Below are 22,282 nucleotides of genomic sequence, written 5' to 3'. Positions count from 1 at the left end.
TTATTATTATTATTATTATTATTATTATTATTATTATTTTATGTTAGAGGAACAATAGCCTTGGGCAACAAAAGGATCTATTTCCACCAGACTGTTTGAAGAGAAGCTAGGTCTAGAAAGAAAGAGAGGAAAGCTAGATGGATAATGCAACTTTTTGTCCAGACTATATGTGTATAATTAACAGGTATTCTATGTAAGTAAGGTATAAATACATTAAGGCATTTAAAGGGATTGGAACAGAAGCTAGCCTCGCACTAAGCCCCCGCAGATAGACAGACAGGCAGAGAGAGAGAGAGAGAGAGTTATTTTTAGAAGCAATATAATTTTGGGAAAGACGGTCTCTCTCTCTCTCTCTCTCTCTCTCTCTCTCTCTCTCTCTCTGTGTGTGTGTGTGTGTGTGTGTGTGTGTGTGTGTATATATATATATATATATATATATATATATATATATATATATATATATATATATATATATATATATATATATATATATATATATATATATATATATATATATATATATATATATATATATATATATATATATATATATATATATTTATTTATTTATTTATTTATTTATTTATTTATATATATATATATATAGAGAGAGAGAGAGAGAGAGAGAGAGAGAGAGAGAGAGAGAGAGAGAGAGATTCTCTCTCTCTCTCTCTCTCTCTCTCTCTCTCTCTCTCTCTCTCTCTCTCTCTCTCTCTTCGTCTTGATTTCATCACCGATGTAATCGGTAATGAAATGTTTCTGGGTGTTTTGAGGCGTTTTCGGGTGTTTGAGAGTGTTTTCGGGTAACAAGCATTCACGCTATTTCCAAACTTTCTCTAAATCCAATCTTGGATAGTGTCGTTTTATTTATTTTTTACTGTACACAAAGGAATAAATCATGTGTCTCCACATATACGTTGCGAGAAATGCTCATTATTAATTACAAGCCAAAATAGGTCCGCCATTCCCCTCCGATCAAGCCATTGGCGATCGCTCCGAACAATCACAGATTAGTGTATGTTGTATGATTATTTTTTAAGGCATATATGGAGAGATCAACTCTTTCTTTAGCTAGAGCTGGAAATGAAAATTCAAAAGTCGATCCATTAAATGAGTAACGACATAAAATTCGGCAACTTTTTTTTCGTGTTGACGGAACCAACAGGAACGAAGGTACATGCAACAACACACTTCATTTTTCGCCAAAAATATATCACAAAACCAATTTATACAGGTGAATACTTGGACCATCTTCACACAAGTATAAACATCCGAGGACCATTCATAATGGCAGGAAAAGAAGAAACAACAACCGTCTGTCCTTCATTTCAGGGTTTTACCGTCCCTGGGTTAAGATTTCACTAGATACCAAAACACAGCTTAAGCGCGGGTAATTTAAACTCCGATATGCTGTTGAAGTGGTTCTTGAAAAACATAGAACATTCATTGTATGGCTACTTATATTCCGTGAAAGATATTGTGTCTTCTTTATTTTTTACAGTGGAAAGGCTAGTTATTTAGCTTAGTTAAGGTAGGTGAGTAGGTATTCTATGAAAACTGACTTAAATATTGACTTTACATATGCCTCCTGTACTTAAAACATCTTTGAATGTTGTTATGAGCATTGTTAATTAAGGTGAGGTTAGCTTAGACTGGGCTAATTTAGTATAATGTCATGTTAGGAAGGATGATAAAAAGTATGGTATTTCTTAAGTTTATGTCCTTCATTCCTATCCTCACTCTTCTCCCCATCCCCTCTAATAAGCTTTGGAGAACTGTCACGAAGCAAGGTTTTTGGTCAATGGAACAAAATTCCCTGAATCGTGGTCTTCCAGTGATTCAGGGAATTAGTAAAATTTAGGGAAATTTTCACACATTTTCCTCAAAACTTGAATAAATTTTCCTAACCAAACATTAAAATCTTAGTTTTTGTAGTCTTGTGTGCTCATTTAGTTTGTTGTACTTCTAAAGACTGAAACACTATTGTCCACCAAAAAAAGGTAGTGGTAATGGCGACTCCTTGAAACATTGAACAGCAATGGATAATTCCCTTAAGCTCATAAATTGCATTATATCCCATGAAGCTTAGCATTACGATCCAGACGTCAAATCTCAGCTAAGCACAAGCATCGCACAGTCTGACTAAATATTCATACATGTACTTGTCTACTTCAATGTAGACGTATGTATCGTTTACACATGTTATAGTAGGTGGTTACTGACTTTAATATTAATAAAATCACTGTACTACATACATATTCCAACCTTGAAGAGAGAAAGTAATGCCTGAATTAATTAAGTCAAGGAAAGACGTATTTTGTGAATTTCTTGGGTGACCTAATCACTGTTTTGGATGGTTATGTTAACCTCCACTAATGCAACACTTCCTCCTCGCGATATATTTGTATTTCCTTCTCTTACTAGAAGTAGTTGCTAGTCCAATTACAAGCCCAGAAAATGCCAATTGGAATAGGAGAGACAAAAAAATTATAAGGTGAATGGCACATATAAAAGGGCCACCTTCAATAAGGTTATCAATAAAACAAACAACTTATTGAAATCTTTCTAGTAACATTCCTCTAAAAGTGTGCATTTATAGTTCTCTTGAAATAAAAGGAAAAATAAGTATTTACTCTTGAAATAAAAGGAAAAATAAGTAGTTAGAAATGCACAAAACATTCACGTATGACATCAGTCAAATATTGAACACTGTATGGAAATACTTAAGTAATATTCTCTCTCTCTCTCTCTCTCTCTCTCTCTCTCTCTCTCTCTCTCTCTCTCTCTCTCTCTCTCTCTCTCTCTCTCTCTCTGAAACTTACAGGATAAGGAACAAAAAGTTTTCATTGCAATTTTCTTTAACTTCATCACTTGAGAAAAATAAATAAATAAAAACAGTAGATAACAAATAAATATACAGTAATAATATTGTTTTGAATGGTGATTTTAAGAACATAAGATCATGATTCCGTACATAGCTACACTAGAAAACATGACTAATTCAGCAGTAATTTCATTAGAAAATTGTGATAAAAAAAAAATTACCAACATTTATTTAACATAGACTCAAAAGAGGCAGCCCAGTACATGTTGATAAAGGTGGGTTAGGTTATAATTAAAAATAGAACGCCCTTGGAGTTATTGTCATTGATAAGCTGTCCCCGGGTGAAGCGTACAATCTGGTGAAGCATATCAGAGCAACTTTCAACTATCTGAATGAGATGGAAAAAAAAAAAAAATGGTTGTGACGATGATAAGACTTTGTTTAGAATATGCAGCAGTGGTATATGGTCTCCAAGTATGAAAAGGGATATAAAGAAATTAGAGAGAATACAACGAACAGCTACAAAATTGCCTCCAAGTATGAAAAGGGATATAAAGAAATTAGAGGGAATACAACGAGCGGCTACAAAATTGTCTGACTTTATGAAATCTCCCATATCAAGAGAGGTTGTAGAAACTAAACCTACCAACCTTAGAAGCGAGAAGAGAGAGACGAGATCTGATGTTATGTACAGGATCTTGTCATGTTTTGAAAAATTAAACCGTGGGTATTTGGTGGTGAGGGATCATAGATCTACCAGAGGGCATGAGATGAAGATGAATAAAGGGATGTGTAGAAGGGAAATTAAGGACTGTGATAATCTGTCCAGTAACACGCTATCCGGCTCTTGTGGAAAGCTTTCGCGATTCAAACAGCTATTGTCCTTAATAATAAAGGAGGGGAAGCGTAAGGCAAGTAAGTAAAATAAGGGATTTAACAGATAAAGCAAGGAATAGAAAGGGATAAGAAGGGTAGATTAAGGCAGATAAAATAAGGGGTCTATAAAGGGAGGAGAATAGTTTTTCATTTAACAAGCGCGTACGTTAAGCAGCGCTGAGGAGGTGCGCGGGAGTCCAGCTGCTCTAACAGGTGACGTCAGTGGTCTTATTGACAGACAGACGAGGACCGCTATGGACCCTGCTTCCTCTGACTCCCCTGACGAGTAAGTAAAAAGCACACCCTAATCATAACTCCTGTCTAGCCCAGCCATGGGCTAGACAGGAGTTATGTCCATGTTGTGTGTAATACCCTTGATAATGTTTGTATTGTCTCTTCCTGTGTTCAGTTTTGTTGCTCTTATTCATAAACAGCCAGCCAGTGTCCACATTTGGGGAGTGTCCACGTCGCCAGAGGTATATATAGGCAAGGTGTAGGTGTGTCTTAGAGTGTAGTGTGTTGGCTACTAATGTTTTGAAGAAATACTGTCGTGTCTTGATTTTTTAACGATATCTCGATCTGCCTATCCCCCTTCCACCAGCCCACCTTCCTATCCTAATTAACTCTTCCATTATATTCCTTCCTATTCCCAAACTACATGCACGTTATAAATTCTACATAGTTTAGTTTGTGAGCTGATATTTTGAATGGAGACTGTCAAAATAACTAAAATTTTCTCTTTACTCTCTCTCTCTCTCTCCCACTGCCTCCTTTCTGTCATCATCTCGCTTTCCTATTTGCTATATACACATTGCATGATTTAGTGTGTGTGTGTGTGTGTGTGTGTGTGTGAGCTTTCAGTATTTTCAAGGGAGACTGTCACTTAGGAGACATTGGGTTATCAGATCATATCTAGATAAGTCGTCCTTCTCATCTCGTTCTCTATAGCAGAAATATTTTGTTATGATTGTTCATATATTTTATATATTGCATGTTTACTGTATGCTGTATATGTATGATTTTTCGTGCTTAGCTCTCTGTGATCATTTATCTATAGTGTTTCTGTAGTGTACATCTTATTTTAGTGGCCAGTACATATTTAAAAAAAAATAAAATAAAAATAAAATAAAATAAGATAAACCCATGCAAAATTAGTGTATAAAACAAGTATATGGATTGATATTGGGTGTTTAAGGTGTCTAGAGGACATATTTAGTTGATATTTAAAGGCAGTTGACAAGTTGACATTGAGAGAAGGGCAGAAAGAAGGACACTGTATATAAGTACCGAAAGTAATACAAATCTATGCAAAATTAACGTGGCAAATAAAAACTGGGGCCTAATTTTGGGTATAAGACGTCTAGGGACCACAATTAGTTGATATATAAAATCTGTTGACAAGTTGACATTGAGAGAAGGACAGAAGGAAGGACGGGGTCTGCTCCGGCCTGGACCTCTCTAGTCCTCTTTACCCTTCACTGACCTGCACCACTTGCTTGACCTGCCTGTTGCCTGCCTCACCTGCCATGACCACCCTCCACGTCCCCACCTAGTAAATATTAAGCACCATAACCACTAGTCATATGTAACTTTGTGGAGTGGGATTTAACTCAAGGTCGTTTTAAAGGGGCAGCGTTTCCCCCTTTGAAAGTTAGTGTATGGTTGTTTTGTTGTGTTACTGAAGTTACAAGTGTTGGTGGTGGTGTGGGATGGTGGAGTATGATCAGATGTCCCGTGTTTGAAGGCCTGCAGGAGTATTAGTGGTGGTATACTTGTGAATATTCATAAAACTATCATGTATAGCTGTATGTTTGTTGTAAGAGGTATGGCCCATATTTCTGTTTCTTTGGTACCAAACTGGCATAATATGGGGGTAATATCAGTGTTGTGTAAATAACCTTAGCGTACTAATTTGAGATTGTCATTATTTATTTTTGGGGCAAAAATATGATGTTAACATGATTTATGCAGTGAAGGTAACAGTGAATTTAATGAAGTGAATTAATCTAAGCCAAACTTAACCAAACCCCAAGATGAAGACGCTAATGTTATTTCAATATTACCCGCATTTTTCATCTGCTGATCTTGCCAACCGTGAACATTCAGTAAGAGAATGACATCAGGGTTTCTTTAGTTAGGTTAATTCTGAGGGGAGTTCAAGTGTGCTGGAGTTCACATTATCTTAGGCTAATGATCCCACTGTGAGGTTGAAGGGATTATTATATGTTTCTTGCGTTTTGTTATGCATTTTATATATTGTATGTTTACTGTATGATTTATTATGCTCAATTATCTGTAATCATTATCTATCATAGTTATCATAGGTATTTATTTAACCCCTCCTTTTCCAGCAATCAGACGCGAGAGAGGCAGCGGTCAGCCAGCGGGTGTACTGACACAGATGCCGATGTCCACCTGCGAGTCATCTGTTATGACGAGACCGTGCGCAAGCTAGACCACTACTATGGCATTGGTGAGTTGTCAGTCTGTCCAATGTGTGGCAGAACACTGGTGCATATTCTTCTTACCACTTCATGTCTTTTCTTATGCTAGTGTTTTCTTAATGGTTGTAATGATGTTTTTTGTTCAATGGTTCTGATTGTTATTTGTTTAATATTAACATTTGTATGTTTTATTTTTATTTAACAGCTGTAATGATGTTTTTTGTTTTATATTTTGCTGTATATCTAACAATTATAATGATGTTTTTTGTCTCATATTTTTAATGTGTGATGTAATGTGCATTTTGTAGCATCCTCCCATCACTCAGTCTGTCATTCATGATGCAGCTCTTTTTACAGGGACATTTTTTCGTTAATTGCCTGATTGATGTGAGTATCGAGTTCCCCAGGCATGAAATAGGGACATGTAAGAGAAACCTTTAATAAAATCATCATTAGATTGCCTCTCTACAGTTTCCTTTATATATATATATATATATATATATATATATATATATATATATATATATATATATATATATATATATATAGTATTCAACAGATTGATATTCTGTCATAACAAGAATGTTAATTGTATTTTTCTCATTAACAACTGCACTTTTTTCTCAGCTGAAATATACATGATATTGCTCATAAGATTGACATTTTATCTCTGGGAAGTATATGATATCACTCACAAGACTGACTCTTTATTCTTAGGAGACATTTTATTGCTTACAAGATCAGTTTTTTTTTTTTTTTTTTTTTTTTTTTTTTTTTTTTTTTCTCGGCTTGGAAAGTACACAACTCACAAGATAAATTTTTCCTCAGCTAGGGAAGTATACATGGTGTTGCTCACAAGATTAACACTATATCACTCACGACATTGATTTTTCTTAGCTCAGAAAGTTGAATCATTCTCAGTTCAGAAAGTATGAGACCTTGCTAATGACTTTGATGTGTTCCCTGTGCATGCAGTCAAGAGGCAGCTGCTGCAGAACCAGAGCATCAGCCTGGGCATCTTCCCCAGCACCAGCCAGGACCACCGGGTGGGCGACGTGCGCACCTCCATATACTGCGCTGCATCCATTTGGAGCCTCTTCCAGGCATACAGGTCAGGGGGCTGGAGATGCTGGTTTTTGTACTGGTTATGTGGTTATTTGATGTTTATGGTTAGATTTGTTTATTTTTTTATGTTTATTTTGTTTATATTTGTTCATCTTTCCTATTTATGTTTTTGTTTATTTGATGTTTATGATTATGTTTATATTTTGCTTATTTATCTTTTTGTTTGATTTTTCATGTAATGATTTATATTAGCACTGGTGCATTTAGGGCTGAAAATAAGGAAACTGAGGTCATTTGTTTATCCATGAGTGTACTAATAAAGTGTGCCTTTTTTTTTCTCTCTCTCCCAGGCGAAAGCAAATTTGTCTGTTTTTTTGTGCATGTGTTCAGTGCCTTTACTTAAGTTCTGTATCTTTTTTCTACTTATGTTCTATGTCTTCATTTATGTTTTATCTTTTTTCACCTATGTTTTGTCTTTTATACATATGTTTGAAGTCTTGAAAAACACTTCTAGGAGATATTTTTATGACTTCATTTCAGGCCACAGTTACCATATAACTTGATGACTAAGCTTGTATAGGTAAAGTGAGCTCAATTTAATTCTTGTTGCTCGACATGTCACTTTACAACTAAAGCTTGCTTCAATAAACAAAAAATTGCTATATTGTTGCTTGGTGTGTTACTTTGACCATAACTAGTATAATAAAAATAATCTATGTAATTTCTTGTTGCTCAACTTAATGACTAAAGCTTATGTTAAAAAAAAAAATAATGATAATACTTACTGCTTGACAGACGAATTGATGATGACCGGGGAAAGGCTTACGAGCTGGGCCAGTCCTGTGTCAAGTGCATGCGGGGAATCCTCACCTGCTGGATGCGGCAGTGTGAGCATGTGGAGAGCTTCAAGAAAGGACAGAACCCAAAGTTTGCCCTCCATGCCAAGTTCCACCTTCTCACAGGCGAGGAGGTGATCTCCAGTGAGGAGTATGGCCACCTGCAGGTATGAGGGAGGCTGTGCTGTGTGCTGCTGTGTTTACTTGCTTGTGTTTATGTATCTCTTTGAGTGAAGCTTAAATGTTAAGTCTTCCACTACATACTTAGTTGTATTTATTTATCTGTTTGACTGAAGCTCATAGTGTTTTATCTTTTAATGTGAATTTATCATATTTTTTTGCTTTAAATGTATGTATCCTGTTTCCATACTCTTTTTCTCAGGTAATGTATTTCTCTAATCTGTAACTCAGTTTACAAAACTATTTCTGTATCTCCTTATGTCCTCTTGTGTTTAGTTGTGGTATGGAAACTGTGAAATTTGGCACCTACTTGGCAATGTATTGGATTTGGTGGTATTACATAACTTATTCTCTTTGCATTGAACTGAATTTCTCTACCTATGCCATATTCTCTCAGGTACCTTCAATGTTTAGCTGCTTAAGAAGAAAAACTGTAAAATGCAATGATGATATATATAATCAAAGCCAAGTAATCATTTAATCATACTATTTTGTGTTTCAGATTGACATTGTGTCCCTGTACCTGCTGTTCCTGGTGCAGATGATCACCTCGGGGCTGCAGATCATCTACACCATGGATGAGGTGACCTTCGTGCAGAACCTGGTGTATTACGTGGAGCGAGCATACCGCACACCTGACTTCGGCATGTGGGAGCGAGGCAGCAAGTACAACAATGGCACTCCGGAGCTGCATGCCAGGTAACAAAGGAATTGCCACTGTTTTTATTCATCTATTGCTGTTTTTTTTTCCAGTGCAAGCTGATGGGGCTAAGAGTGTGAATAATGGGTGTAGTGTAGTGCTTTGTCTGGGCCACCATATGTAGGATTGCCAGTGTGTTTTTTCTTATTTTTGAACATATTAAGGTCATTACAGGAAATTTTCTATCATAATCCTGATTGTTTATTTACACTTGGTATCTGTAAAGTTTTGATTAGTACATTGTGTTTTCTTGTTGAGTGTCTAGTACCATTACAAGAAATTTTTTTTATATTATAAATATGAATGCTTATTTATTGCTGATACTACAGTATTTTATTCACATATTAATTGTATTTTTCTTAATATTGAATGTATAAATATCATTACAAGAAATTTTACTGCTATTATAACCAAAAATTATTATTTATTGCAGATCATATATTTTTTTTCATGTATTATTGTGTTTCTTAATCATGAATTTAAAGAATCTATTACAACCTCACAAGGGTCAACAAGTCTACTGCTATTTGTGCTTTCTTTGTGCTCCTCAATGGTGGCTCTGTCTCCCCTGGTTGCAGTTCCATTGGCCTGGCCAAGGCAGCACTGGAGGCCATCAATGGGTGCAACCTGTTTGGAGAGAAGGGCGCCTCTTGGTCTGTCATCTTTGTGGACATCGACGCCCACAACAGGAACCGCAGCATCTTTGAGACACTTCTGCCCAGGGAGTCCAGCTCAAAGGTCAGTGTTCTGTTTGAAAGTTTGTTCTGTGTATTTTCTTGTTGTAAGTGAAGTTTTTAGGTATTGCATTTGGTGAACAGGGAGTTAATGAAAAAATGTACACTCTAAGAAAAAGAAAAATGTATTACAACTATCTGTACATACTGAATAACAACCATGTTCAGTGTTGATAAAGCTCATGGTATATCTTTAACTTTGCATGCCTGTGAACACCATTTAATCCATCAAAAAGAAACAATAATGTATAATTTTTCACATGTGATATCAGAAAATTCACTTTGTTCTGTAGAAAACTAAAATGCGGTATTGAAACAAACGAAAAAAATAAATAAATAATTGTCTGCTTGTGTTCATTCTGCCATGGCATCATCTTTTGTCACCAGAATGTGGACGTCAGCCTGCTGTGTGCCATCTCCTTCCCGGCCTTTGCCACACATGACCAGATGCTGTACTCCAAGACACGCAATCAGGTTGGCATCATCATGTGTCAGAGTTGCAAGTGGATACCTGTGAATTTCAAATAGCAATAGACCTTGAACCCTTAACTGCTTGACAAAATTTTCCCTTCAATACCTTTAACTTTTTTAGAAACTATTATTGCTGAAAGGAAGGTTAATAAAGGACAACTACAATAGTAAAAGATAAAGAGGAAGATTGACTCACACAAAAATTTATCCTTTTACTTTCCAGATTGTCAGCTTATTGGAGGGTAAACACGGCTTCAAGAGGTTCCACAGAGACGGCTACGGAACCGTACTGGAGGACAATAAGAGACGCTATTATCACATTGCCGAGACAAAGGTAAGGCTTCAGGAACACTAGTGCTCATTATAGGTGCTTTTCCTTTCATTCATATGCCTCGGACTGAAATAATTATGAGTCTTTGGATGATGATTGGTGGAGGACTGCAGTAGTAATTTCTCTCTTTTTGTAGGAGTGGAGTTGTAATTTCTCCCTTTTTATAGAAGTGTAGCTGTAATCTCTCTTTATTGGTGGAGGACTGCAGTAGTAATTTCTCTCTTTTTTTTAGGAGTGGAGTTGTAATTTCTCCCTTTTTATAGAAGTGTAGCTGTAATCTCTCTTTATTGGTGGAGGACTGCAGTAGTAATTTCTCTCTTTTTTTAGGAGTGGAGTTGTAATTTCTCTTTCTGTAGGAGTGCAGTACTAATTTCTGTCTCTTGGGTTTGCTGCAGGTGTTTGAAAAGATAGAATGCGAGTGGCCTTTGTTCTTCCTGTTCATGATCATTGAGGGGATGTTCAAGGGCAACGAGGAGCAGGTGGAGCAGTACAAGAACAAGCTGAAGCCACTGGTCAAGAGGGATAAGTGGGGAGGTATCTGTCTATTCATCCATTGCTACTTGTCATTGTTTGGTCATAAAGAGATGCATTCAAGGTCATATATATCAGTAACTTTTTCAAATTTATGATAGGCTTAAATCCCTTTCCACTAGGGCCTGACAGGGCTAAAAGTGTGAATGATGTGTGCCTGAGTTTGTGGTGCTTGGTATACAGATAGATAGACTTAAATGTACTGAATAGCTTTGGATCATTTATTTTATACTCTTATTAACTATGGCTTATTTGTTTAAGTACTTTGCTTTAGATACAGCAAACAAACGTAAACTCAGACCTTAAACTCAAAAATAGGGATTGCCACATGTAGGCCTGATGACTTCTTACAGCTTCCATTATTTTCTTTTGTTCTTATGCTACTATTAAAACTGTACATTAATCTATCTGCACACCAGCCATAGAATATTCAAATTTGCAAAATGTATGCTGTATGTTATCTTGTATATCTTATGCCTATTCATATGCATGCCAGTGTGCACATAACATTGTGGTGCGGAGTGGTCATCTGCTTCTCCCACAGACCCAGTGGTGCCCAAATACTACTACGTGCACAGGGACCAGGTGAATCTGGAGCGTTCTGAGCCAGGATCCCAGGTGGGTGCCTCATAACACTTGTCCCCTGCCATCACTTCTTCAATGGCTGTGTCCTTGGAGTTTGGAGTTTGCATTGCTTATTGTTTAAACACATGGAAAGAAAGAATTTGTATTACTTGAAAATTATAACTTCAGGGGGTGTATATAATTGGTGGAAAGATGGTAGGATGTTAAGCGAGAGAGAGATACATCAGAGGAGTGGCAAAGGAATTAAGTAGTAGAAGTAAGGGAAGCATATGGGGTTACGAAGGGATTTTTTTTTTTTTTCTTTTTTTTTTTTTTAGTGAATAATGATACTGACATTGGCATTGGTTTTTAACTCATACAGTGTTTCTAAACCTCATTGTAACTCAATTCCAAGATGATGCAAGAATGATGAGAGGTTAATTTTCCTTATCTTATCCATCTCCTTTCCCTCCTCCTCATCCAGAGTCACCAGTTTAGGTAATAATTCATTTATCTAGGTAATTATGATTTTCACTAATACCGGCATTGATAAGCTTTCTAAACCCCACTCAAGTACTGAATTGCTTGGGGTATTGAAAAATAGAGATGATGCAGGAATGTTGTGGGTTTTGTACCTTATCCTTCTCCTCCTCCTCCAGATACTGTAGAAATGTTATGGGTTTTCTATCTCATCCTGCTTCTCCAGATGGTACAGGAATGTTGTAGGGTTCTCTTCCATAGTTTATCATATTTCTTCTCTCCCTCTTCCTGCAGGGTCGCCAGCCCAGCTCTGAGGGCAACCCAAGGAACCTGTTCTTGTGGGGCCAGAGCGTGTGGATCATCGCCTCCCTGCTCATGGACGGCCTCCTGCACATCAATGAGCTGGATATCATCCGCCGCCACTTGCCATCATACAACCGGCCACGCAAGGGAGGTCGCTACTCCGCTTTCCAGGTGAGCCGTCTCTCCTCAGGGTGTGCTAGAGGCGGGGCACCACACTTGGCAATACAGGCTGAGGGGCCCTTATTTGGAATGCTGAAATGTGGAAACCGTCAGTCTAAGGGGTTTTGAGTGATGACATAATGTGCCTTCAGTGAATAATTCCAGTTTTCTAGCAAGACTGAGTTGGCATTGGTCATGGAACAAAATCTCCTATGACAAACTTAATGTTGAAGGTATAACACCCAGAAGCTTGATAAAAATAATACAGAAAAAGTATGGTATTAGATATCAAAAGACTTTTGTTATAAAGCATTTGATTTTAAGGCAGCTGAGAAATCCATCTATTTAATGAGTTTTCATAATCCAGAAATATAGTACCACAATTCTATAATCCATAGAAATCCAGTATCTGGATAATTTTCCATTCCAAGCATTCCAAATAATGGATTCCTGACTTGTACTGGTGTGGTGGAAGAGAGGAATGATAGTAAGGCTCACACGAGAAGGATTGAAGATGTAAACAGTTCATAGTATAAGTAGTTTAAGAGTAACAACATGGAATTGAGTCCTATCATGAGCCAAGTGTTTGTACGATATGTGCAGGTGTTGTTAATGCAATTCATGTACACCAAGATGTGCCACCACCCACACCTCCCCACAGCCACACTCAGGATGGGTCAGTAAGGCACAGGGACACAGGTGCTTCTCCACACTGCCAGCCGTCTTCCAAACAAGTTGGGTGGCTTGCAACAAAAGAAAAACAAAATGCTTCAAAATATTTCAAACAATTACCAAACATAAAATGAGGAATGTATAAAACTAAACTTTTCCACAGCTTTGAAATGTTATTATTGCTGGAAGTTTTTAAATGTCCATTAGAATAATCTTGCACATTTGTTGCTCTTCTGCTCAAATTAACTCATACAAATTTGTCATTTCATGTAATTTTTCAGTGTAGGTTTCCCCTTTTTTTTTTTTTTTTTTATCATTCTCATAATCTTCATTTGCCTGTATGTGTGCATAACGATGCCTATATACAGTAAAATCCCTCTTATCCAGCATCAACGGGACCGCCGACATGCCGGATACTTGAATATTGCCGGATACTTGAATAGAAGTGAAATTATGTCCACAATCACCACCCTACACTCATGCATCTTACCATAACGAAGATCAGCTGATCTTAATCAGCAGCTGATCTGACCAGCTGCTTAAGTGTAAGCACAACACGTTTCCTCTTTTCTACAACTTTAGGCATGATGAAGGCGTCAGGCGATAAACAGTGCACACGCGGGACTGAGTCACTGAGTAAACACAGTGCAGTGGGCTGCGGGTGGTGCGAAGCAGTGCGCTCTGGTGGCGAGGGGACAAAGTATGCCTCGCACGGGAATTTTAATCGATTTTATGAGTACACATTGATTTTTTATTGATTTTAAGGCTCGGGGAAAAAATGTGCCAGATACTTGAAGCTGCCGGATACTCGAATGCCGGATGAGAGGGATTTTACTGTACTTCCATATAACCATACTCATATACAGACATGTACAGATTTGACAACTAATTTTTTGTAATTGTTTTACTTTTGGAAATTTCTGAGGTTCCCCCACAGCCACGCCTGGTGCCAGTGGTTTACCTCAGCTGCTTGACACAACTAAGGTCCCAGCGGTGCATCTTCTTCTTTAGGTCACATCATGTCAGCTCAGTTTGCCCCCTTGCATGCCTCTCTACCTCTCATGACTGCCACATCAAGCATTCCACTCCCTCTCCATCATGTGCAAGCATTACTTTCTTTGCTCCTTCATCTTCATTGGTAAACTCCGGCACACTGCTTTGTTGTGCTTCCCTACCTTATAACTTGAGCTGCTTGAGGAGAGGAGCACTAAGACAGCTCTAGAAGGAAAGTTCACCACTGTTTGCTTGTAGGAAAAGGCAATTAGTGAGCTTCTTTGTTCACATTTTGTTATCACCCATTAAATACTCACATTTTCTCATAGAATGAAAAAAATATATATATATTAACACAGACATATATAATATTCCATAATTTATTGTGATATATATATATATATATATATATATATATATATATATATATATATATATATATATATATATATATATATATATATATATATATATATATATATATATATATATATATATATATTGGTAAAAATATTTTTAACCCTTAGATAAAATAATGTGTGATTTTTGTGCATGTAATGATACAGTTTGCCACACACCTAGACTGTGGCCTTTAGTTGACTTAGTCAAGAGTAGCAGTGTTTTGTATAAAGTAGCTGCTCACTTTCCACTTCAGCAGGATGGTTCTTAAATGTGAGGAAACAAAATTAATTTTTGCTCAAGATTTCTGCTTGTGCTTTTTTTTTTTTTTTTTTTTTTTTTTTTTTTTAATTACTTCAGCCATGGAGTGAAAAGTGAGGCTAACATTCTCAAAAAAGGAATTATGTGGTCAGCTCCATGCTAGTGAGTGCAGGTGGCAGCAGGCCAATGAAAGATGATCTGTGGTGAGCAAGACCATCTGACAAGTGTGTAGGATCACTGTTACCATGCACAACTTAACTGAGGGGTAAAGAAGTGAACATTTATCAAGTGAGCAGCTACTGTGTGTATACGGAGGTTGAGGATCTCTTATTTGAAGTATTTGTGGTAGGAAATGTCCTGGATTTGAGGCATTTTCCAATTTTGAAGTACAGTGATGGCACAGTTTAAGAATGTCAATCCTTAGTCATTATGAGTGCCTACAAAGTTCTATGACTGAGTGAACTTGAGAGAAACCATATCAGATATTTAGTAAATCTTACAGGTGTCTTTAATTGGTCTCATGTCCTGCATGCTGTTGTGAGGCTGTGAAGGAAGCCACAACAACCTAGAAGTTGGTTTTTGTCGGTCATAATCCTCTCACACTTTTCTTTAAACTCAAACTTGTAAGATTCTCACAGCTTATTACCAAATGAATCATGTGAACTTCTCACAACTGTGTCGTGTTGTCACTCAAAGATCTACAGATTTAGGAGATTTCTTGGCTGTAATTCCAGATAAGAGATTCTCAACCTGTATTAATTGTCTTTTGAGACTTGTTTATGCAACAAATCTTTTCAAAGCCACATTGGTGCCTGAGTAATACAGCTCTACAGTTAAGGGATTTGTGTGATGTGGTGTGGCTTTTAATGTTTGACCTTGAATTGCCTCCCCAGGATTCGGTTAGTGAGGTGCAAGTAGCAGGACTTGTTTGAGATGACTGTGGTGTGCCTGGTATTGGTGCTGCTGTCTACCAGCCACAGTATTGGAAAAGTCCGGAAATCCTGTCAGGACAATGGCACCAAACAATATTAGTTTTGAAAGGAAGGGATAAAAAACTGACATTTGTAGTATTGCAATATGCATGAAGTGCAGTAGGGAATTCATAGACTTTAAGTGCACACTTGTCCATAGGACTGCAATTTTTTAATTTTTATTTATTTATTTTTTAACTGCATATATCTCGTATGACTTCACGGTCTTCATCACATACTGTGGCTGATGGATCCTGAATTGAAATAGAGTAGCCTTTATGCTGCAGTTGTACACACAGGGTCAAGATGGTTTACCCTTCACTCTTCACCTGAATGCATAACACCCAAGCATTACTGCCACCTGCCATGAGGTGGACAAACAAAAGCACTATCAGGAGCACATTTTCCTTCACTCTTATAGTGAAATATATATTTTGGATCATTAAGTTAGTATTTAGGTTATCATTAGCCAGGTGATACATGTGAGGAGCTATGCATGGGAACTTCATTTTTTTTTACTATACAGTGAAGATAGTTGTTGATTGGGGAAGTTAAGTTCCTGCTGGATTCCTCACACAGGGTCACCCACTAAGATCTGCACAGTGCCAGCATCTCCTGTATAACTTCATTAGACTGAAGAATATGTTTATAAGAGTAACTGCATAGAGTATCTAGTTTTTGCTGAGGATAACACTGTAGGAAGGGAAGGGAACATGCATAGGACCAAAAGTTTGATGAGTGTGGATGTGTGCCATGAAGGTGAGTGGGGAGGGGATCACTGGGGATGACATGGGGTGACCTGATATACTTGGGATTGCTTTGGGTGACGTCATACAAAATTTGGGACATTGAAGTGCCCTGCAATGTTGGCCACACTTGCTTCCTTGGCTTTTATGTTGATCACTCTTCATTTCGCACGCTGAAAACATATCTTCCAAATAATATACTTTTAAGAAGTTTCTGCCAGTCATTACCAACTTGCTTGTGTACAAATGCAGCTTTACAGGTTCAGTAGTGTTCGATCTCTCCTTCAGGCAGTTACTTCACCAGAAATGTGGGAGGAAGCTGTAATGTTTTGTGAATGATAGTAGGTTGCGTGCATGTTGAGTGTGAGGAGAGAAAGGACAAGAGAGAACTGTGGGTAATGTCTTTGTGATATTTTCTGTTGATGATTCTGAAACTTTTTCTTTTCACAGCTTCTGTTGGATTTCTATTTATTTGTTTGTTTACTTCTGTAGACATAGAGTAGGTATTCTATTAGATACCAACTGAATGATTGATGAAGCATATTTTTGGTACTTCCTTGGAAAACTGTTTATGCTCAGCACACTTTCTGACATCTTGTGTGATTAATGTATTATATTTGTTCTCAGATTAAGCATCACTCTCATGCTTGAGGTGTAGCATGAATCCACAAATCATGTTTTTGATATTTTCTTACCTAATTTTTCATGTATTTTAACATTTTTGTATCTTGGCAAGCGTACAAGGTATATGAAAGAGGTAAGGAGAGGGAGAGACCTTTGACCAATCCTGCTGACACTCAGTGTTACTTGTGGCACCACACTACTGCTGCATTAAAAACACACACACACACACACACACACACATGCACCCACTGCCTTTCCCTTCTCCTAAGAGTGTTCTGGTGTGGCACAGGGTGAGAACAGCACAGTCCAACCACTCACTGAAAGACAGCCACTCTCTGGCCTCTGATAGGCCTGTTGAATCACACACACAGGTGGTCTAGTACAAAGTAACATTGAAATAGAACTTTAAAATGATGATACATAAGATTTCAGATGTTTCATTCTTGCATGGAAAGTTACGGTTCATTGCAAATGCTGTTTTTATTGCTTGTGTTTTCATGAAATGCTTTCTATTCATATTCTTATAGAAATTGGCATATTTTACATTTTCTAGTGTTGATTTCATGAGATGCTTTCTATTTAAATTCTTGTAGACATTGGCATATTTTACATTTTTTCAGTGTTGGTTTTATCTAGATTACTTTGGTATTTAGTAGCTTGAAGTAGACTTGGCCTTTGCACATTGTCTCTTCACCACTGAGTCACATCCTTTGAAAATTATGTAAATATCTATAGCAGTTTTGGTAAGTGTTTACTCTGCACTTTATCAAGATTACTACACACAATACTTGCATTAGTGTCCCCCCATGTTAGGATATAAAGTCATAATACCGAAGTGAAACATCCCTATTGATTCTCTAATAATTTTCATGAACGATGCACATCAATGATATGGACTGAGGCTATAGATGTTTTATCCAGAGATGGCTATAGGTGTCTTGTCTGGTGATGGCTATGGATGTACTGTCTGGTGATGGCTATAGGTGTGTCTGGTGATAGATGTCATCATATATGGGGGCTCCCTTATTGCAATTCACTTGTTATTGTTGCTCTCACTGTTGCCTCAAGTGTTCTTTCTCAGACCAGTTAGTGTTCCTCTTTAGTTCACAAGTTCCCTTCACACTCCACAACATGTATCAGGTTTACTTTCCTTTTTCCTGTAATACTTAAGTCTACCAGTCACTAGCCACTTCAGGATTCAGACCAGTTCGTGTCTCTCTGTAGTTGACATATCTCCCTTCACACACAACTGTAATACTTGAATTCCATAGCCACAAGCAGCTTCAGGATTCAGGGATCTCAATGTGGGGTTACTGATGTGAAGTTTGTGTAATTTTGACGTCACAATGCCCCTTCTAATTGCAGCCTTTACCTTGTGGATGATTCCTGTATCTTGTTTCATGTACTTGTATATGTATTCCATTGATCTTACCAATTTCCTATACCAGTTTCTCAAATTCTTTCATTTTTTTTTTCCCATCTTTGTAGAGCAAGAAAAACAGAGTAAGTACATGCACTGGTTCTCCTTAGATCAGTTTTTTTGTTTCTTTGCATGACTTTTTGATCAGTTCTGTGGTTGACAGTACTATCCATGGTTTTTCCTTGTTGCATAACAGCACAGACAGACAGCAGACATGAGCACAAATACATAATTGCAAGGGTGTGCATGCAGAATGGATTAGGCAGCAAGGCACCTGCTGCTGTAGCTGCAAGATTCTCCCAGGGAGATGCATTGGGGGGTGGGGGGGACACTTTTTATAGTCCACTCATCCTTTGTGTTTAGTTTTGTGTTTAGTTACAGCTGCTCTCTAAAGACACTCTTGCTGTTCACAGTACACTGCATGCACTTTGTACATCTCTTCAGCCCTGAGTGCAAAGTATTGGATTATGAATTCAGCCCATACTTTAGCCTCAAGGGGGGGGCTCCTGTGTAGGGCACCACAGAGTCAGATTGGATCAGCCTCAGGGTCATAGCCTGAGGTGTCCTCATTCCCTCACATCACTGTCTGCATACTTCCTGGGAGTGCCAATACAAGCAGGCTTCTCTCTGTATATTTGTATAGCCCTTGGCTGGTATTTTTCATGAATACAGGAAAGGAAATCTGTGTTAGGTTCTGCTCGTCAATTTTCTTTGCTTCATGCAGAATAAAGTACTACATGTTTGCCCTGCATTTTTAAATGGTTCAAGATAGCACTGACATAAATGCTTCATTTAAATAGTGAAGGCATCAGATTATTATAAAGTCTGTCTCCTCAACAAGCAAGTACTGTGGAATGTCCCTCTTCTCCTGTAGGAAGAGATAGCGTAGTGGAGTCTGTTGGGACCAATGATTGCACTGTCAACCATGTGCTAGGGAGTAGTCCACTGCTCACTGTGTGGAATGTATAGCAGCATGTCACATTCCTTCTTCTTTAAAGTAGATGATGTATTGTCAAGTTTTTCTTTGTATGTTTGCATCCACTGTACATAGAAATTAAATTCTTAACAACCACATTGTTTTCCAGATAATGTATTTTGTTTCTAAGTTTAGTAAACAAATGAAAACATCAACTTTGTAAGTTTGATAACAGTTTTCTCTGACCAGTGTTGCATTACAGAGAATATAATAATAGAGTTGTCTTACTTGTTTTAGAAATCTAATGTTTATATCTCAATCATCAAGAGTATAATTAGTGTTTGTGAAGCAGTACTGTTTATGTTGGCTGGTCAGCGCCAACTCTGACTGTGATGATGCTTTGGCTAATAGGCATGACGTGTATGTACTACCAGGTCAGGTTGCTAGTGCTCAGTGGCTCAGTGGTTGCTTCACCGCCCGGTCAGTGTTACTCTATGCAGAGTCAGAGCTTGTTCAGATTAGCCACCTTAGCTTTTGACCCTCTAGTATTGGCAGTCCATACATGAGATGAATGTAGCTCAGTTGTGCCTGAATGTTATGAGGCTTAGCAGCTCTGGGGCAACACTACAAACTAACCAAGCCCTGGTGGAAGGACTTAACAGGGGGGGATGGCAGGGGACGTCAGGAGGAGGCGGCTTCTCGGGGATGATCAAAGGCTGCCTGCAGGAGGGTGGAGGGTGGAAAGTCTTTTAATCCCGGAAGGAAAAAAATAGGCATGCAAAATGGAATCAATTCTAAATTAGAAACCAATCATGAAATATGAAAGATACAGTTAGGCAGCCACTCCTGCATTGTTAATGGAATACTTTTGATTGTGTCAGGGCACAGCCAGCGACCTGGTGGTGCAGGTGGTGCTCATCGCCGAGAGTATGCGGCTGCAGGCAATGATGGCTACCTATGGCATCCAGACACAGGTAGGCTCTGGTTCTGGAGTGACTGGTGCTTGTTTTAGGCCCAAGGTTATGTTGTGTAAGCATTTTTTTCTAATGGGGGTTTGGCATTTTATAAGGAGGGTTTAGTATTTTTTAAGGTTTGACCTTTTTAAGGGATTCAGCCAATGGCAACAAAAAGACTGAAATAAAGAAGGCCCACAGATGTTGCCAGTCCCCAAAGAGTGCAGTGAAAGGAACTATCCAAATTTACCTCCCTATTCTTTATAGTATGTGCAGGATTTTAAAGATAGATATGAGGAGAAATGCCAAGTGATACCATGTGCTCCTCCCACCTGGCCAGACTCCACATGAGGTTGAGCCAGTCCAGATCTGGCCGCCCCGGGAGCTGGTGAAGGTGTACCAGAACCTTGGCGTGAGTGAGAAACTGGGCCTGCAGGGACGTCCCACTCGACCCATCGGCGCCTTGGGAACCAGCAAGGTGAGACTTGATCAGCCCTACAATCTGTGCACAGTGAAGCTCAATATGTTTGTGTTCCAATGATCATGTATAGTCTGGAATTAAATAACACAGAACATTGTCTTGTTTTCCCTAAGGATTTTGACTGATACTTCATTATATTTCAACTTTGTGAACCTTTCTGATTTCCCTACTGACTAATCTCTTTAAACAAACTATGAGAACTTTACCATGTTTTTTCTTAAGGATTTTGGCAGATATATTTTTCCATCATACTTCAGTTCTGTAAACCTTATTGATTCCCCTACTAACAAATACTCTCCTTCAACAAACTGTGAAAATAATGAAAAGTTATGACAAGTTCCAGAGATCATTGTGTTGATTATTGTGGCAGATTTACCGAGTGTGTGGCCAGACAGTGCTGTGCTACCCGCTGGTGTTTGAGGTGAGTGACTTCTACCTCTCACATGACATGGCACTGCTCATCGACGACATCAAGTCTGAGTTGCACTTTGTTGGCAAGTACTGGCGACTGTCTGGCCGCCCCACAGTCTGCGTTCTTATACGGGAGGAACACATGAGGTAAGGATCACTCTCTCACACACACACACACACACACACACACACACACACACACACACACACACAGTGGATATGTAAGGCAACCTGAGCTAGTCTTGAATGTTTTCCTCACATTTCCCACTCACCTCCAGGGACATACATTTCCGTGAGCTGTTGGACTTGCTAGCGCAGCTCAAGACGGGCTACTGTGATGGCCTGAAGGTGCGCACTGGCCGTCTGCAAAACCTCATCTCCTCCTCCTGCATAGGTGAGAACTCAGGACTTGTGAAATATGTTTATCTGTCTGTCTATGGCTTGAAATATTCTCATTATTTTTATTATTTCTCATCCTGTCCCCCAAAGCACCTGAACTTCATGAGTGGCTAGGGTTTTTTTTTTATTCAGCAGTGCATCTTGTTCCTGTTAAACCTAGAAGAAATCAGGCTTGCTTTTAACGACAAAATTTCCATGTTGTTGCTCATCCTGTCCCTAGAGCACCTTGACTTCATGAGTGCCCTGGACATCGACCTGGACATCAAGCCGTTTGAGCAGCTGCAGCATGCCAGTATTGGCTACCAGTCCCTTACTGACGTGCCGCGTGCCATCACCTACTCTGAAGACTCCATGAGCTTCAAGGTGGGGATGTGTATTTTGGCCTAGTTGTGGTATTGAGGGTGTGTGTGCTTCATGTGGTCTTGTTTTAAACCCTTGAAGGGATCTGGTGTACATGACCATAAATTAAATTTTAAAAAGAGATAAGAAGGAATTGGTTCTCAAAATAGAGTGGTAAATGAATGGAATATAGTCAGTA

At 38.3% G+C, this 22,282-nt stretch overlaps 1 protein-coding gene across 21 annotated transcripts in view; it reads left to right on the top strand.

Moving 5' to 3' along the window:
- The first annotated feature begins 3,830 nt into the window (after positions 1 to 3,830).
- LOC135109903 (probable phosphorylase b kinase regulatory subunit beta) overlaps positions 3,831 to 22,282 on the top strand; it is a 29,444-nt gene continuing 10,992 nt past the window's right edge. For 8 of the 21 annotated variants that reach the window (XR_010272948.1, XR_010272947.1, XR_010272951.1 and 5 more), the window contains exons 1-18: positions 3,831 to 3,986; positions 6,052 to 6,173; positions 7,120 to 7,255; positions 8,005 to 8,212; positions 8,728 to 8,924; positions 9,504 to 9,663; positions 10,047 to 10,133; positions 10,354 to 10,464; positions 10,857 to 10,995; positions 11,537 to 11,610; positions 12,331 to 12,510; positions 17,277 to 17,297; positions 18,653 to 18,667; positions 20,382 to 20,474; positions 20,794 to 20,931; positions 21,305 to 21,492; positions 21,624 to 21,739; positions 21,965 to 22,107. Coding sequence is in view for 16 of the 21 variants with exons in the window: in XM_064021764.1 (XP_063877834.1) it covers positions 3,955 to 3,986; positions 6,052 to 6,173; positions 7,120 to 7,255; positions 8,005 to 8,212; positions 8,728 to 8,924; positions 9,504 to 9,663; positions 10,047 to 10,133; positions 10,354 to 10,464; positions 10,857 to 10,995; positions 11,537 to 11,610; positions 12,331 to 12,510; positions 17,277 to 17,297; positions 18,653 to 18,667; positions 20,382 to 20,474; positions 20,794 to 20,931; positions 21,305 to 21,492; positions 21,624 to 21,739; positions 21,965 to 22,107 (2,160 nt within the window). In the remaining 5 variants the exon portion in view is untranslated. Of the gene's footprint in view, positions 3,987 to 5,091; positions 5,253 to 6,051; positions 6,174 to 7,119; positions 7,256 to 8,004; positions 8,213 to 8,727; positions 8,925 to 9,503; positions 9,664 to 10,046; positions 10,134 to 10,353; positions 10,465 to 10,856; positions 10,996 to 11,536; positions 11,611 to 12,330; positions 12,511 to 17,276; positions 17,298 to 18,652; positions 18,668 to 20,381; positions 20,475 to 20,793; positions 20,932 to 21,304; positions 21,493 to 21,623; positions 21,740 to 21,964; positions 22,108 to 22,282 lie in introns of those variants that run through there. The other 13 variants (XM_064021778.1, XM_064021779.1, XM_064021774.1 and 10 more) reach the window with 6 other exon arrangements.

The sequence above is a fragment of the Scylla paramamosain genome, chromosome 19 (genome assembly GCF_035594125.1).
Source record: "Scylla paramamosain isolate STU-SP2022 chromosome 19, ASM3559412v1, whole genome shotgun sequence".
Taxonomy (NCBI): domain Eukaryota; kingdom Metazoa; phylum Arthropoda; class Malacostraca; order Decapoda; family Portunidae; genus Scylla; species Scylla paramamosain.
This window is presented reverse-complemented; position numbering and strand designations above follow the sequence as displayed.